Source organism: Vicugna pacos, chromosome 2 (genome assembly GCF_048564905.1).
Source record: "Vicugna pacos chromosome 2, VicPac4, whole genome shotgun sequence".
Classification (NCBI taxonomy): Eukaryota; Metazoa; Chordata; class Mammalia; order Artiodactyla; family Camelidae; genus Vicugna; species Vicugna pacos.
Genome location: NC_132988.1, coordinates 69,746,720 through 69,763,753, shown reverse-complemented (window position 1 = coordinate 69,763,753; position 17,034 = coordinate 69,746,720). Strand labels below are relative to the sequence as shown.

General features: G+C 36.8%; 1 protein-coding gene across 15 annotated transcripts in view; it reads left to right on the top strand.

Moving 5' to 3' along the window:
- The window catches only part of ADAMTS3 (ADAM metallopeptidase with thrombospondin type 1 motif 3), a 486,980-nt gene that overhangs the window by 414,348 nt on the left and 55,598 nt on the right, over positions 1 to 17,034 (top strand). For all 15 annotated transcript variants that reach the window (XM_072941169.1, XM_072941192.1, XM_072941176.1 and 12 more), the window contains one exon: positions 3,569 to 3,768. In XM_072941169.1, the coding sequence (XP_072797270.1) occupies positions 3,569 to 3,768 (200 nt within the window). The remainder of the gene's footprint in view (positions 1 to 3,568; positions 3,769 to 17,034) is intronic.

Genomic DNA, 17,034 nt, shown 5'->3' with positions numbered 1-17,034 from the left:
AGTGTCATCAGAGTTTGCAACGCCCAACACAAAATGTCACTGCTTTCATTCCTTGAACTTACCTATTGCTTTCTCTGTGATTCTTCAGCCATTTAAGCAGAAAATAGATCTGATAGGGTGTCTTTGGACATGATTTGCATGATAATCAACTTCAGTTTTTCCTATTCCTGTACTTATGGGGGCGCAGAGATAATGGTAGAATCAGGCACAGGGGTATCTAAAATTTCGTCAAAGTGTGTGTTTGTGTTTAAACTTTGAAGCTTTATAAAGGTGTACAGTATTAGTAAAAGGTATATTCTAATACCCTGACTAGATCTGCTTAAAGTAGAGATTGCAGAAGTGATTTAAGCTTATGCAGTTGTCTGTGACTACATGATACAAATTCAGCTTCAATCCGAATATAAATCTGGCACAACTGTGTGGTTCACAGAGTTAACCCCTAAAGAGTTCTTAACCTTCTCAGGGTCTACCACGTGTGGGCACTCGGTGAATATGCACTGAGGGAAGATCAGGGACATCTATAAGCTAACTCTTTCCAATTTGATATTAGGTTTTTAATTTACTAAGCAAGTTTGTCTCATTGGATTTAATCATAATTTTAACTAAAAGCAAACATCCTAGATTCTTCTCTGCTTTATCTACTTTTGTGTGTGTCTGTGTCTTTTTATTGGAGTATAGTCTGTTTACAATGTGTCAGCTTCTGGTGTACATCAGGAAAGAGAAAGAAAAATACCATATGATATCACTTATATATGGAATCTAAAAAAAAGACACAAATGGACTTATTTACAAAATGGACAGAAACTCACAGACATGGAAAACAAACTTATGGTTACTAGGGGAAGAAGAGGGTGGGAAGGGAAAAACGGAGAGCTCAAGATCTGCTTTATCTACTTTGTGCTTTGTATGAGCTATCATCACCCTCAGGCTTTCTGAAGTTGTCAACAATTCAGATTTTCCTTTACTAATTCCAGATTTTTTCTCACCTCTGTATTAAAAGAACTATAACCATTTGATTCGTGATACATAAGGTAAAATGCAGGAAGCTTTAAAAGGTATAGAAAGCTTATCTTAATGGGAAATTACCATCATCATCATCACAGCAGCAGTAAATGCTGTTTGTTGAGTGCTTATATCTAAGAGCTGAATACAGTGTTTTTACTGACATTATTCATATCATCACAGCAACTCTGCAAAGTAGGTATTCTTACCCCAATTTACAGAAGAGAAAACTGAGGCTCAGGGAGATAGGCATCTTAAGTAAAATCACACTGCCAGGATGTGACACTGCCAGGATTTGAAGCCAGGCATGTCTAGTTACAAAGCTCGTGATCATTACGTTGTAAAGTAGGCACACTGGGAAAAGTTATGAATGAAGATACTTCATAGCCTCAGAACTATTTGTAGTTAATAGGGCTGTGTATAAATAAAATGTGCCAGGAGTTATTCCACTGTGTTTCTTTGAAATGCTTGACATTGCCCACTTGATAAATCATAGGCAAGAACCTTGTACAGCACAGGAGGAAACAGGGACAGAAGTCTTCTTGATTGAATAAAAGCAGTGATTGAAAGAAAAAAGCTTCCTTCTTCCTTCTCAGGTTCCTCATGCAATGGAAAAAGAGATTCTCTTCTCTTACCAGAAAACCACCTATTTCAGGAGGGATGCGAAGGCCAAACCAAAGGTGTCTTACAGCAAAATGAACTGTCCTAAAATACGTATTCAGCCTTCTTCATTCATGCATCAGACTTAATGACATGATGACATTGCTAGTATGTTTCCATTGGACACTGTCGCTGACAGTTCTGCCCAAAAGAGCCATTTTTAGAACTGGGAGCTTGTGTATGAATTTCCTATTTGCACGCTAGCTATCACGACCTTTCACATTCTCAAGTGTGTGAAGAGACTTGAGGATGAATAGTAAAGTTGTTTGCAGGTGTAGTCGCTTGCCCTTGATGTGGGTTTACAGCTCTTAAAAACAACTTTTGAGGAAAGCCTTCTGTTTGATGTGGATAGTGGGGAAGGTTATTGACATGTTGTGGAGCCAATGTGATTCCCTGATGAGGAGAAAAGTCTCGGTTAATGATCTAGCGTTTGGGCTTCCGTCAAAGTGAATTACAGTATAGCTTTCAAGCCTGAGTAGTCACATTCAGAGCTTGTGCCCATGTTTGAAGGGGAGGGTGCTGGTGTTTCCATATATTTTTAAAAGTGGCAAGGGTGTGAGTGAGATCTGTACTTCCACTACTCCTGATCCTGTGTAGCTCAGGCTTAGTCATCAATCTTCTTGGCCCAGAGACACCACTTTTCCCCCTCAACTCGACTAAAACCACAAAGGTGGAGAGGAAAATGCCCATTCATTAATGTCAGACACTGAGTCAAATGGCTTACAGGCCCCAGCACAACGTTAAATAAGTCTCCATATAAAGCATGAGTCAGAATTGGTCCTGGCAGACTTGTTTTTAGATATGTGGTTGTTTTAGACATCAAGGCAGTTTGCAAAAATATTTTCCAGGTTTTATATAATTTGAAATGGAAATGAGTATTCTTTCAGTTCTATACCCGCAGCTTTGAACAGTGTCTTTTATTTTAGTATCCAAATGATACATTTCACTCTTCAATTCACCAAAACATTTTCTTCACTAAAACGATGGTAACCTGAAGGCAGATAATCTAGAAAATTAGAACCCAAGACTGCCTCTCACTCTTTCTCTACGTAGATAGAGGATATAAAGATATGTATATATGTGGATATCTGTTTCTCTCTCTGTGTAAATATGTGTATGTTTATCTCTTTGGAAAGTTAAAAAAATTAAATTCCTTCCATGGCATAAAATAGTTTATACTTCTACTTTTCTGCAGATACATGTGATTTTCAGACTGATTTCTTACTTTGGTATCTCACGAATTCAGATATATAGCTATCGAAATGACCTGCTCTCCAGACAATGGCCAGTGCAAATGTACAAGACCTACAGTGTCCCCACAGCAGCATTCACAAGAAGATCAGATTCATAAGAAATAAAGTAATATATGGTGACCGATAATCATATTACTGAATGCTATTGTGTTGCCATGCTCTACTCTGATTTTTAAGTTAAGGCTATTGGAAAAAGAAGCAACTTAAATTTATGTGATACAAATTCTACACTCCATGATTAAAGTAACTTAAATTAACCACTGTAAACTTACCAACCTGTGATTTTTAAACTTATAGGCTCCATGTGTTAGCCTGCACATGGTCTTTACCCCCACTTTCTTTGTTCTGCACGGAGGATGCAGCTGGAGGAAGACTAAACTAGTTTTATCCTCATGGAACAGTCTGGCGTGGTGGCACTGCTCTCTGTGCAGTAATGTTATTTTACTCTCAATGTTGCTGCCCTGTGTTGAATTTACAGGCGGTCTATCTAATCACATGTATGTGCACATTATTTAAGGAATAAACTGAGAAACAGCATCTCAGTGACTATGGACGATAATTTAGGCCCCCCCAAAAGATCTGTTTCTGTAAGAAGTTATTAGAAGGCCCATTGGGGAAACTGAAATGCCTGGGTTCCTTTTGTTTCTCAATAGAATCGGATCTGGAAGGCCTTGATGATCTAGGTACTGTTTACGGCAGCGTTGACCAGCAGCTGAACGAAACCATGAGGCGCCGCAGACACGCAGGAGAAAACGATTACAACATTGAGGTGCTGCTGGGAGTGGATGACTCTGTGGTCCGTTTCCATGGCAAAGATCACGTCCAAAACTACCTCCTCACCCTGATGAACATTGTGAGTAGTGACTCCTTTTCGAGGCTTTTCGATCTTTTAATTCGTATCTCCTGTTTTGCTCAGAGCTCTTGGAAGCCTCAGTGAGGGCTTCCATGACTGTGCCCCACATCCAAAATGTGTACATGACTGCATGCAGTTCATAGTGTGATCTACATATTTAACAAGCAAGCGTGCAAAAATAAAGGAAGCGCGAAGTCAAATTTTCTTTTGAGTGATCAACTAGTTTTCCCTTGTTATCAAAGGGAAATTCTAAATTTAAAAATTTATACTGAGATGGAGCTATGACGTGAATTACAATTTTCATTTGGTTTGGGGGATAATCAAAACTCTCAAGACTTTGTCCATCTGACTGGATGTGGACGATGAAGAATGAGATAGTTCTTTCCAGCATCATTTTGCATCCCAGGATGACAAGGAATTATTGAGGCCTGATAACTGTGTGGATACTTGTTGCTAAGCTTTTGAATACAGTGATATTTTTCAACATTATACAATTAACGGTAATATATGTGCAAAGCACAGCCAACTCCTGGCCCAGTGCTGCAGTGCAGTTATAAAGGACTCTTTAAATTTGTTCTTTATTTCTTCTCTATGAGCCTTAATCTTATCCAGAAGAAATTTAGTCAATATCCTCCAACTGGTGTTCTTTTTTCTCTTGTGAACTGGCAGAGAGCAATTGAGGAGAAATAATAAATCATCTACTTCTAAAAGGTAATTGAGATAGTACTGCATTCTATTTTACATATTTTATCTCCTAGAATTACAAAATACATATTATATTGATCTAGCAAGTATATTACCTAAGCCTATTCTCTCTCTTTCAGACTTCAGCTTTTTAACGGAATTTCTTTGGGTATCTTACCTTCTTTTTTTCTATACTTAAGATTAAATTTTCAACAATTATACTGGAGAAGAAAAATTATTAATTTTATTAATCATGGTTTTATTTATTCTAATATTTAAGCTAATATGTTAAATATATATTTTGTTCATTGAGATGCCAGCATATAAAATTTTTCATATACCATGTTTCAGTGAAATGAAAAATGAGTATAGAAACTCAGACATATTTTTGTTTGTTCATTGGCACTAATTCCTGTTATGAGGACCAATTCTCACCCAGAAAACAAATCCCCGTAGAGATGTTATTTGCACTTGCCTCATTCGTTGTCCCTCTGGGCTGCTTTCTCCTACTACTAAGGAGTCAGTCCATCATTTCAGACTTATCCGGTACCTAACTGGTGCTCAGAACTACAGAAGGCTCTTGGAGTAACACAGCAGGGACTTGATATGGTTCGTGTCCTCGCAGTACTTACAATTTAGTCAAGAACAAAAAAAGAGGTAAAAAAATGCAAAAGTTGGGCAATAAAAGGCATGCTATTATTAAGACATATTGGTAGGTGCTAGGTTATAAATTCTGTAAGACTTCAGAGGGGAGCAGCAGTCACCTGAGCTGTGAAGTGTTGAGAGTGTTAAGTTGGGACTTGGGAGGCAGAGGCTTTAGTTCAGCTCTGTTACTGGTTGGCTCAGTGACCTTAACAAAATCATGTGCTTCCTGGGATTTAGCTTCCGTATTTATAAAATGGAGGGATTGAACAAGATGTTTGCTAGTTCTGTAATTCATCAGGATGCTGGGTGTTAACCTGGGTCTTTAGGGATTTATTTTTCTATTTTTTAAAATTTATTTTCTTTTGGTTTTTTTAAAGGGCACATGAAATTGTAAAGATTTTCTAGGTAGAATCTATTGACAAGAAAGTAGAAATGGATATAGTATATTCACCAGACAGTAAGTTTAGGTATCAAAGAATAAACGAAGCACTGCATTTTTGGTTTTATAACCATCAGAAAAGACTGTTGTTTTTAAGACCATTAAAAAGTTTAAATAATAGGCTGAGTCTCTGTCCCAAATACTCAAAATTATTCCAAAGTTAACAGAGTATCAGAGAAAGGAACTAGAAAAGAGAAAATAATTTTAAAAACTTAGTAAGTTCATTGCATCTGAAATAATTAACATAGGTAGAGATGTTGAAGAAGTAGTAATAACACTCCCCTCTTCCCTTCCCAAATTCAGGACCAATGGAAAGATAGATATGGTGAACAGACAGATGAAGAATAAATAGTTTTATTATTGATGAGAGCTACATTGCACATGACTTAAGTTTATAACCACAAAGCCTTTCTTATTCTAAATTAGTGATTCTCAGCTGAGGGCAGTTTGTGCCAGCCCCACCATCTGGGGACATTTGGCAATGTTTGGAGACATTTTGGTTGTCATAACTGGGAGCGGATGCTACTGGCACTAGTGGGAGATGCCAGGGATACTACTGAACAGCCTACAACACAAGGGCAGCCCTACACAAAAATAAATATGACTGATCCAGTCTAAGATGTCAACAGCGCTAAGGTTTAGAAACCAAGTTCTAAATTAGACAGTCGTACTCACAACCCCATCCCTCTCTGACCAGATAATTTCAGTTTTCCTTTGCAGGACAGGTAGAGAGCTGTAAACACGGCAGACAGAAGACTGAATCTCTTCCTCTCCTCCCTGCACCCAACCCCATTGCCCTACGGTAGACTGTTAGATCCAGAACACTGAGATGAGCATGCCTTATCTCAAATTTATCAATTAAATAAGAGTTGGAGGCACGAAGAAAACCAATAATGATATTTTAATGAAACTGTCTCATGGAAATCTGAAGCCAAGAAAATTGGGTTTTTTCCTTGATGATGTTTGAATAATTATTAACTCCTATGCTAGCCGAGATTTATGACTTTCTGTGGTTATCCAAAATCATGGCTCACAAAAGTTGAGCCCTTCACAAACAGAGAGGCTTTCTTGACATGTCACATAGGTTCAGACAGAAACTGTAGAAGAAAATCAACAGCAAAAAGTCTATTTCCTTGCATTGGTTTTGAACAGAAACATGTCCCTGTGGTAGAGAAAAAAGCGAGATTTCCTTTAATCTCGTTTGGCACCTTTACCTTAATTAACTAGTTAGCAAATACACTCCTCTTTTCGTTTACCTGGTAGTCAGACATGGTTTCCGTACCAAAACCCAGGTGATATTTACTACACAGTTCCTGAATTAAGGGAGTACATTTACGTCCAAGTGATTTGCTTCATGGTTGTCTCTTTAATTTAAACTGAACTCCTTTTTAAAGAGATGCCGTATTTATTTCATGCTTTCTTATCTTGAAAAAGGTTCTTATATTATTAAGTGTTAAACATCTGTTTAATGAAAGAATGGATAAATGAACAAATGAGTATATATAAGATAGAGATGGATTATGAACAATCTTGAGAGGAAGAAACTTTGGACATGAAATAAGAGGATATAAATGACAAATGAGATCTTTAATCAGCTTAATGATATAATGAAAGCAGTGTTTAAGAAGTAAATTAGAATTTACTGGATGTGATATATTTTTTTCAAGTATATGACAAGATGGGAACTATTATTACCTTCTTTTTTCCCTAGAGGAAACAGAGGCTTTAAATGTTAATAAAATTGAGGTAAATTTTTAAAATCATTTGAAGTTTGTAAAACAGTCTCAGATAATGATAATACGGTGATGGTAATTATTAAAAGAAGACAGGGTGGAGCTTCTGTGTTGATGAACACATGGTGCTGGGAAGGTGGAAACCTGGAAGGAGCATGCTCTATCCCCCTTCCCCCAGACCTTGCCCTGTGCATTTCTTCCATTTGGCTGTTCCTGAGATGTATCCTTTATTAAAAAACAACGAACAAAAACAAGTAAACAAAAAATACTCATAAATGTGTAGAACAAATAAACAAATATGAATATATTTTAGAATAGTGCGACTAATTCCCATTCTTAGATTCTCAGCAAGCTTTTTCTGTTTCAAATAAGAGATATGTGATATATATTAAGCCTTTATTGGGATTTTATATCATTGTATGTTATATTGAGAAATTTAAGTTTTACAGTTTTGTAACATTGCTGACTTCCTAAGAAAGTCTTCTGAGCTTTGGATCATATCTCCTTCTATAAATGTTGATCTATTGCCTACTATAGGCAAGTCTTATCTTAGACATAGGGAATGTCCCAATGAACACAATAGAAACTCTACTCTCTTGGTACTTGGAATAGGAGACAAATAATAGTCAAGAGAAGAAATAAATATGTTATCTTTGGTAGTGATAACTACCAAGAAGAAAAATAGATAAGAGTAAAGGAATATTGTCAAGGAGAGAGGAGGAGGGACTATTTTGAATAGGAAGTTAGAAAAAGCATCTCTGGGATATCATGTGGGCAGAGATAAAAAAAAATTCTGTGAGGAAGAGAACCAGACAGAGTTGAAGAAAAAGTGATCCAGTCTGATGGATCATGTTTTATAAAGGAAAAAGCTACAGAATCAAGGAAAATCTACTGACTTACAACAGAGTCACAAAAACCAAAAAGAAAAGAAATCAAGCTAATACAAAAGAAAATTATCAAATCACAAAAGTAAACAAAAAGAAAAAGAAAGGAACAAAGAAGAAATACAAAATCAGCTGGAAAACAAAATTTTAAATGGCAATGAAAACACATTTATCAATAATTACTGTAAATGCCAATGGGCTAAATGCCCCAATCAAAAGATATAGTGTGGCACATTTTGATGTTAAAACAAGAACCAACAATATGCTGCCTACAAGAGATCCACTTTAAGGTGAAGGACACATATAGATTGAAGTTAGAGGATAGAAAAAGATATTTCATGCAAATGGAATGACAAGAAAACAGGGGTAGTAATACTCATATAAGACAAAATAGTCTTTAAAACAAAGGCCATAAAGAAAGATAAAGAAAGACACTATATAATGATCAAAGGAACAACACAAAAATAGAATATCACACTTGTTAACATATATACACCCGATATAGGAGCACCTAAATATGTAAAACAAATACTAACAGAGATACAGGGAGAGGTTAATGGGAACACAATAATAGTAGGAGACTTTAATACCCCATTAACATCATTGGACAGATCTTCCAGATGGAAAATCTATAAGGCAATGGAGATACTAAAAGACAAAATAGAACAGTTAGACTTAGTTGATGTTTTCAGGACATTACATCCCCCCAAAATAGAATATACATTTTTCAAGTGCACATGGAACATTCTCTAAGGTAGACTACATACCCAGACACAAAAGAAAGTTCAACAAATATAAGAGGATAGAACTTATTTCAAGCATCTTTTCTGACCACAATGGAATGAAACTAGAAATCAACCACAGAAAGAAAAATGAGAAAAAAATGACAACATGGAGACTAAACAATATGCTACTAAAAAAACAATGGGTCAACAATGAAATCAAAGAAGAAATTAAAAAATACTTTGAGACAAATAACAATGATGACACAACCACACAAAATCTATGGCATGCAGCAAAAGTAGTCTCCAGGAGGGAAGTTTATAGTGATACAGACCTTCGTCAAAAATAAGAACAAGCCAAGACATGGAGACAGCCTAAATGTCCATCAACGGATGACTGGATAAAGAAGATGTGGCATATTTTTACAACGGAATACTACTCAGCCATAAAAACCAACAACATAACACCATTTGCAGCAACATGGATGCTCCTGGAGAATGTCATTCTAAGTGAAGTAAGCCAGAAAGAGAAAGAAAAATACCATATGAGATCGCTCATATGTGGAATCTAAACAAACAAACAAACAAAGCATCAATACAAAACAGAAACAGACTCATAGACATAGAATACAAACTTGTGGTTGCCAAGGGGGTGGAGGATGGGAAGGGATAGACAGGATTTCAAAATTGTAGAATAGATAAACAAGATTATACTGTATAGCACAGGGAAATATACACAAGAGCTTATGGTAGCTCACAGAGAAAAAAATGTGACAATGAATATATATATGTTCATGTATAACTGAAAAATTGTGCTCTACAGTGGAATTTGACACAACATTGCAAAATGATTATAAATCAATAAAAATGTTTAAAAAAAGGAAACATTAAGAGCTAGAAGAAAAAAAAAACAAGAACGATCGCAAATAAACAATCTAACCTACCACCTAAAAGAATTAGAAAAAGAAGAACAAATGAAACCTAAAGTCAGCAGAAGGAAAGAAATAATAAAGATCAGGGAAGAAATAAATAAAAGAGATTTCAAAAAACAATAGAAAAAATTAATCAAACCAAGAGTTGATTTTTTGAAAGAGTAAACAAAATTCACAAACCTCTGGTCAGGCTCACCAAGAAGAAAAGGGAGAGGACACAAATAAACACAATAAGAAATGAAAATAGAGAAATTACAACCAACATCACAGAAATACAAAATACTATAAGAGGATACTATGAACAACTATATGACAACAAATTGGACAATCTAGAAGGAATGTGAGTTTCTAGAAACATACAGTCCACCAAAGCTGAATTAAGAAGTAGATAACTTGAACAAACTGATCACTAGAAGTCAAGTAGAATCAGCAATAAAAAACTTCCCTGCAAACAAAAGTCCAGGACCAGATGACTTCACTGGGGAATTCTACCAAACATACAAAGAACTCATACCAATCCTTGTCAAACTCTTGCAAAAGATTGAAAAGGAAAGAGTACTCCCAAACTCATTCTATGAAGTCACCATTACCTTGATACCAAAAGCAGATGAAGACACTGCCAAAAAAGAAAAATATAGGCCAATATCATTGATGAATATAGATGCAAAAATCCTCGACAAAATAGTAGGAAAAAGAAGCCAACAAAACATAAAAAAGATCATACACTATGAATAAGTTGGATTCATCCCAGGGACACAAGGATAGTTCAATGTATGCAAATCAATCAACGTGATGCACCATATCAACAAAAGAAAGGACAAAAATCACATGATCATCTCAATAGATGCAGAAAAGGCATTTGATAAAATTCAGTATCCATTTATGATAAAAACTTTTATTAAAGTGGTATAGAGGGAACATATCTCAATAATAAGAACTATTTATGACAAATCCACAGCCAGCATAATACTCAATGGTGAAAAGTTGAAAGCCTTCCTGCTAAAAGCTAGAACAAGACAAGGATGCCCACTCTCACCACTTCTATTCAACATAGTCTTGGAAGTCCTACCCATAGCAATCAGACAAGGAAAAGAAATAAAAGTGATCCAAATTGGAAAAAAAGAGGTAAAATTGTCACTATACATGGATGACATGATAGTATATATAGAAAACCCTAAAAGCTCCACACAAAAACTACTAGAGCTGATAAAAGAATTCAGCAAGGTAGCAGGATACAGGATTCTCATACAGAAATCAATTGCATTTCTTTACACTAACAACAAAATATCAGAAAAGGAAAGTAAAGAAACAATCCCTCTTAAAACATCATCCAAATAAATAAAATACTTAGGAATAAACTTGATCAAGAAAGTGAAAGACTTATACACAGAGAACTATAAAATACTGATTAAGGAAATTAAAGATAACTTAAAGGAATAGAAAGATATCTCATGCTCTTGGATTGCAAGAATTAATATTGTTAAAATGGCCATACTACACAAAGCAATCTACAAGTTCAATGTGATCCCTATCAAATTAACCAGGACATTTTTTCACAGAACTAGAACAAATAATCCTAAAACTTATATGGAATCCCAAAAGACCCAGTATTGCCAAAGCAATACTGAAGAAAAAGAATGAAGCTGGAGGAATAACAATCCCAGACTTCAGACAATACTACAGAGCTCCAGTAATCAAAACAGCATGATATTGGCACAAAAACAGACCATATGGATCAATGGAACAGAATAGAGGGACCAGAAATAAACCCACAGACTTATGGCTAATTCATCTTCAACAAAGGAGACAAGAATATACAATGGCGAAATGACTGTCTCTTCTGCAAGTTGTATTGGGAAAAATGGACAGCCACATGTAAATCAATGAAGTTAGAATACTCCCTCATACCACACACAAAAATAAACTCAAAATGGCTTAAAGACTTGAATATAAGGCAGGACACCATGAAACTCCTAGAAGAAAACATAGGCAAAAGATTCTCTGACATAAATCATAGCAATATTTTCTTAGATCACTCTCCCAAGGCAGAAGAAATAAAAGAAAAATTAACACATGGGCCCTAATCAAACTTGTATGCTTTTGCACAACAAAGGAAACCATAAACAAAACAAATAGACAACCTATGGAATGGGAGACATATTTGCAAATGATGTAACTGATAAGGACTTAATTTCCATAATATGTAAATAGCTCATACCAGTTAATAGCAAAGAAAAACAAACAACCCAATCCAAAAATAGGCAGAAGACCTAAACAAGCAATTCTTCAATGAAGATATACAAATGGCCAATAAGCACATGAAAAAATGCTCAATATCACTAATTATCATTAAATACAAATGAAAACTACAATGAGGTAACACCTCACTCCAGTCAGAATGACCATCCACAAATGATAAATACTGGAGAGAGTGTGAAGAAAAGGGGACCCTCCTACACTATTGATGGGAATGTATTTTGGTGCAGCCATTATGGAGATTCCGTTAAAAACTAAAAACAGATTTACCATATGATCTAGCAATACCACTCCTGGGCTTATATTTGGACAGAACTTTTTTTTCTTTTTAGGCTCTATAATTTATTTTTGCTATTTATTTTTTAAACATTTTTTATTGAGTAATAGTCATTTTACAATATTGTTTCAAATTCCAGTGTAAAACACAATTTTTCAGTTATACATGAACTTACATATATTCATTGTCACATTTTTTTTTCACTGTGAGCTACCACAAGATCTTGTATATATTTCCCTGTGCTATAAAGTATGGTCTTGTTTATCTATTCTACATTTTAAAATCCCAGTCTGTCCCTCCCCCCCATTCCCTTGGCAACCACAAGTTTGTATGCTATGTCTGTGAGTCTGTTTCTGTTTTGTATTTATGTTTTTGTTTTTGTTTTTATTTTTAGATTCCACATATGATATTTTTCTTTCTCTTTCTGGCTTACTTCACTTAGAATGACATTCTCCAGAGCCATCTATGTTGCTACAAATGACGTTATGTTGTCGGTTTTTGTGGCTGAATAGTATTCCATCATATAAATATACCACATCATCTTTGTCCAGTCATCTGTTGATGGACATTTAGACTGTTTCCATGTCTTGGCTATTGTAAATAGTGCTGCTATGAACATTGGGGTGCAGGTGTCATTTTGAAGTAGGGTTCCTTCTGGATATATGCCCAGGAGTGGGATTCCTAGGTCATATGGTAAATCTATTCCTAGTCTTTTGAGGAAGCTCCATACTGTTTTCCACAGTGGCTTTCTTGCTTCTCTCTCCCACTCTTAATGATTTGGATGTCTTCTGTTACAATTTTGTGTCTATTCTATTTGTAATTCATGGTAGTTATCACCTTTCCAGTTAATGAGTTTCTCATTTTTGTAGCATCTTGCTGCTTTTCTATTTAGAGTAGACCTGTCAATATTTCTTTTAGCATGGGTTTAATGTTGCTAAACCCTTTTAGTTTTTGCTTGTCTGTGAAGTTCTTTATCTCTCCTTCTATTCTAAAGGATAGCCTTGCTGGATAGAGTATCCTAGGCTGCATCTTTTTTTCATTCAGGACTTTGAATATATCTTGCCACTCCCCTCTGGCCTGTAGTGTTTGTGTAGAGAAATCAGCTGAAAGCCTTATGGGGGTTCCCTTGTAACTCACTCTCTGTTTTTCTCTTGCTGCCTTTAGGATCACTTCTTTATCCTTGACTCTGGACATCTTGATTATGATATGTCTTGGTGTGGGTCTGTTTGGGTTCTTCCTGTTTGGGACCCTCTAAGCCTCCTGTACTTGGATATCTGATTCCTTCTTTAGGTTTGGGAAGTTTTCAGTCATGATTTCTTCAAATACCTTTTCAATCCCTTTTGTTCTTTCTTCCCCTTCTGGAACCCCTATTATGCATAGATTGGCATGCTTTATATTATCCCATATGTCCCTTATATTGTTTCCATTGTTTTTTATTTGTTTTTTTCTCAGTTGTTCTGATTGGGTGCTTTCTGTTGTGCTGTCTTCTAGGTCACTTATTTGTTCCTCTGCATTATCTAGCCTGCTTTGTACAGCCTTTAGGTCAGCTCTCATCTCAGCAAATGAGTTTACTAATTTTACTTGGTTCTTCTTTATAGCTTCTGTTTCGTTTTTGACATATTTTATACTTCCAAACACTATCTCTTTCAGTTCCTTCAGTACTTTGATCACTCCTTTTTTGAAATCTTGATCTAGTAGGCCATCAATGTCTATTTCATTGATCGTGCTTTCAGGGGATTTCTATTGATCTTTTAATTGGGAGTGGTTCCTCTGTTTCTTCATATTGCTCATATCTCTCTGGCACTGTGGCCGGTGGGCAGGCAGGTCACTCCCCCTCCAGATGCTGCAGTCAGATGCTGCGCTCAGAAGAGGCAGGTGGGTGGATCACGCCCCTTCCAAGCACCGTGGTCAGGTGCTGCATTCCTGCCAGGAAGGCGGGTGGCCACCCACCCTCTCCTGGTGCTGGTCGCTCCACTGCTATGTGCAGCTGCCTGCTCTGCCTCAGGTCGGCGCTCTGTAGGCAGGCTCGGGGAAGACTGCGGAACAGCCACACCTCTGCTCTGTGCCAAATTCAGCTCCTTGTTTGTCTTGGCAGCGTGAGTTCTCTGATGTGCCAGGGCAGAAAGATCCTATCTGCCTCAGGCTATAAACAAGTCTCAGTCCTGCCTAGGAGGTTGCGAAGCCCCCGGGTATGGATTCAGGGCTTGGCCCTGCCCCTGCCCAGGCGCTCCCACAGGAGGAGATGGCGGCTGTGGCTGTGTCCCGCCTCTTCTCTTGAGAAGTGCCAGTAATGGCGCCGTAGGTCTGAGGAGACAAAGGCTATGGTGCCCCTCCCCCCAGGGCACACCAGCCTTGTTGCTTTGCTTTTTTCACAATTTATGGGGGACCGAGGTTGTTCTGCTCCATATCCCCTCCCAGCCACAGCACACAGCACCCTGCAGTCCCTCAAGGGTGTGCCAGTGCCTCTGCCCTAGTCCTCTGCCCAGCTCAGGGTGGCCTGTCCCGGCTGCCAGCTGCCACCTCACGTCTTGGGCTGGGTGTCGCAGGGACCCTTTGTGCCTGTTTAACTTAGTTCTGTCAGTCAAGGGGTGCTTGGAGCAGATCTGAGCCTCGGAGGCTCCCCCTCTGTCCCGTTGGCCTCTCTGTTGGAGGGGGGAGACCCAGCGAATGAGCGCTAGTCCTCCTTTGCCGCTCCCTTCCCGCAGGACCCATCCAGCACTGTTTTGTTTTTTATTCTTTCTTTTTTCCTTCTCTCCTACCTGATTTTTGGCATCTTTATCTTTCAAAGAGGGCAATGTTCTGTCAGAGTTCGGCAGGTGCTCTATTAGGCTGAGTGGGTCCGTAGATGTGAGTTTTTGTGTATTTGTGGGAGAGGGTAAGCTACAAGAGTCCTTCTACTCCACCATCTTGCTTCTCTTTCTCTGGAGGGAACTTTAATTTGAAAAGACACATGCACCCCAATGTTTATAGCAGCACTAATTTACAATAGCCAGGACATGAAAACAACTTAAATATTCATTAACAGATGATTGGATAAAGAAGATGTGGTATATATATATATACAATGCAATACTACTCAGCCATAAATAAAGAATAAAATAATGCCATTTGCAGCAACATGGGTGGACTTGGAGATTGTCATTCTAAGTGAAGTAAGCCAGAAAGAAAGAAAAATACTATACAATATCACTTATATGTGGAATCTAAAAAAAAGGAAACAAATGAACTTATCTACAAAGCAGAAACAGACTCACAGACATAGGGAACAAACTTATGGATACTAAGGGATAAAAGGGGTGGGATGGGATAAGTTGGGAGTTTGAGATTTTCAGATACTACTGTATATAAAAGAGATAAACAATAAATTCATACTGTATAGCACAGGAAATTATATTCAATATCCTGTAGTAACCTACAATAAAAATGAAAAAGGATGTGAAAAGGAATATATGTATGTATATGTTTGACTGAAACATGCTGTACACCAGAAATTGACACAACATTGTTAACTGACTACATTTCAACTAAAAAAAAAAAAAAACAGAAGAACTCAAATTTTTTAAGAAAAGGAAAGACAAATATAAATGCAATAGCTAAAATCAAAGTCACCCTAGTCATCTGATTTACATCCTTGTTTACCTGGATATGTGTGTATAGCCTAGCAAAACAAATAAAAAATTAATATAAAGTTAGAAAAGGAAAACAGAGAAAAGCTACTGAATCAGGAGAGTTTGCAATACAGACCTAAGAGTTATTGTTTTTTAAGCACAATGGATAATTTTGATAAACATCCCTAGTTAAAAATCATAGTAGGACAATGAAGGAAAAGAGCTGAGAGGAGAGAATGGGGAGAAATCTTTGAAAATTAACAAATAGAAATAAAATTCCTTAGAATGAAAAATAGAAGTAACTAGACTATCACGGAAATTTTTCCAACAGCTTTTCTTTCTCTTGCTAGTCAAACAGTGTTGGCAGAAATTTATTAACACGTGAGCTACAATGAAGCTTAGCTTACTGAACTCTGAGTATTCTGGGCTGATAAGAACTTTTTCTTGATCTGAATATAGGGCTTTTTTTTAAGTCTTTTGACTTGTTAATTGCCACCTCTAGAGCTTTAGTGCCCTTATACCATTAATTTTCTATGGGATATGTCTTAACTGCTACTGGGAAAAAATACAGACATTGCTGGGAGGGAAACCAATGACATGAAAAGAATAGATACCATGTCTTACTCTCTCTTGATATAAAATAGTTCCTCACAATATTCTGAAGGTAAAAGGAGGAAATACTCTAAAGACTTTTAGGATAGTCAGCTTATAATGATAAAAGGCATTTAATGATCAAGAACAAAAGAAAGAATTTCAAAGGTTAATTCCATCATTTAAAATTTCATCCTTGAATTCTAATGTCCTATAATGCAGGTGAGCTCCATCAAGCTGCTTCTAAGATAACAGTTTGGTGTGATTTATTATAATAGAAGGCTTTGTTTTCTAATACATTTGGCTTTTCAGCCATTTCCTCTCTCTGCCAGAGGTCATTTAGGTAAAACTTACCATTGACATATGTCCTAACAAAGAATCACACCTTAGAACTCAGGAGGAAACAATAGAGGTGATCTTTTCTAACCTTTCCTTTTTAAAGATATGGAGATTGAAGACTATTGTTAGCTTACTTACCTAGCGTCAAGTTACCTA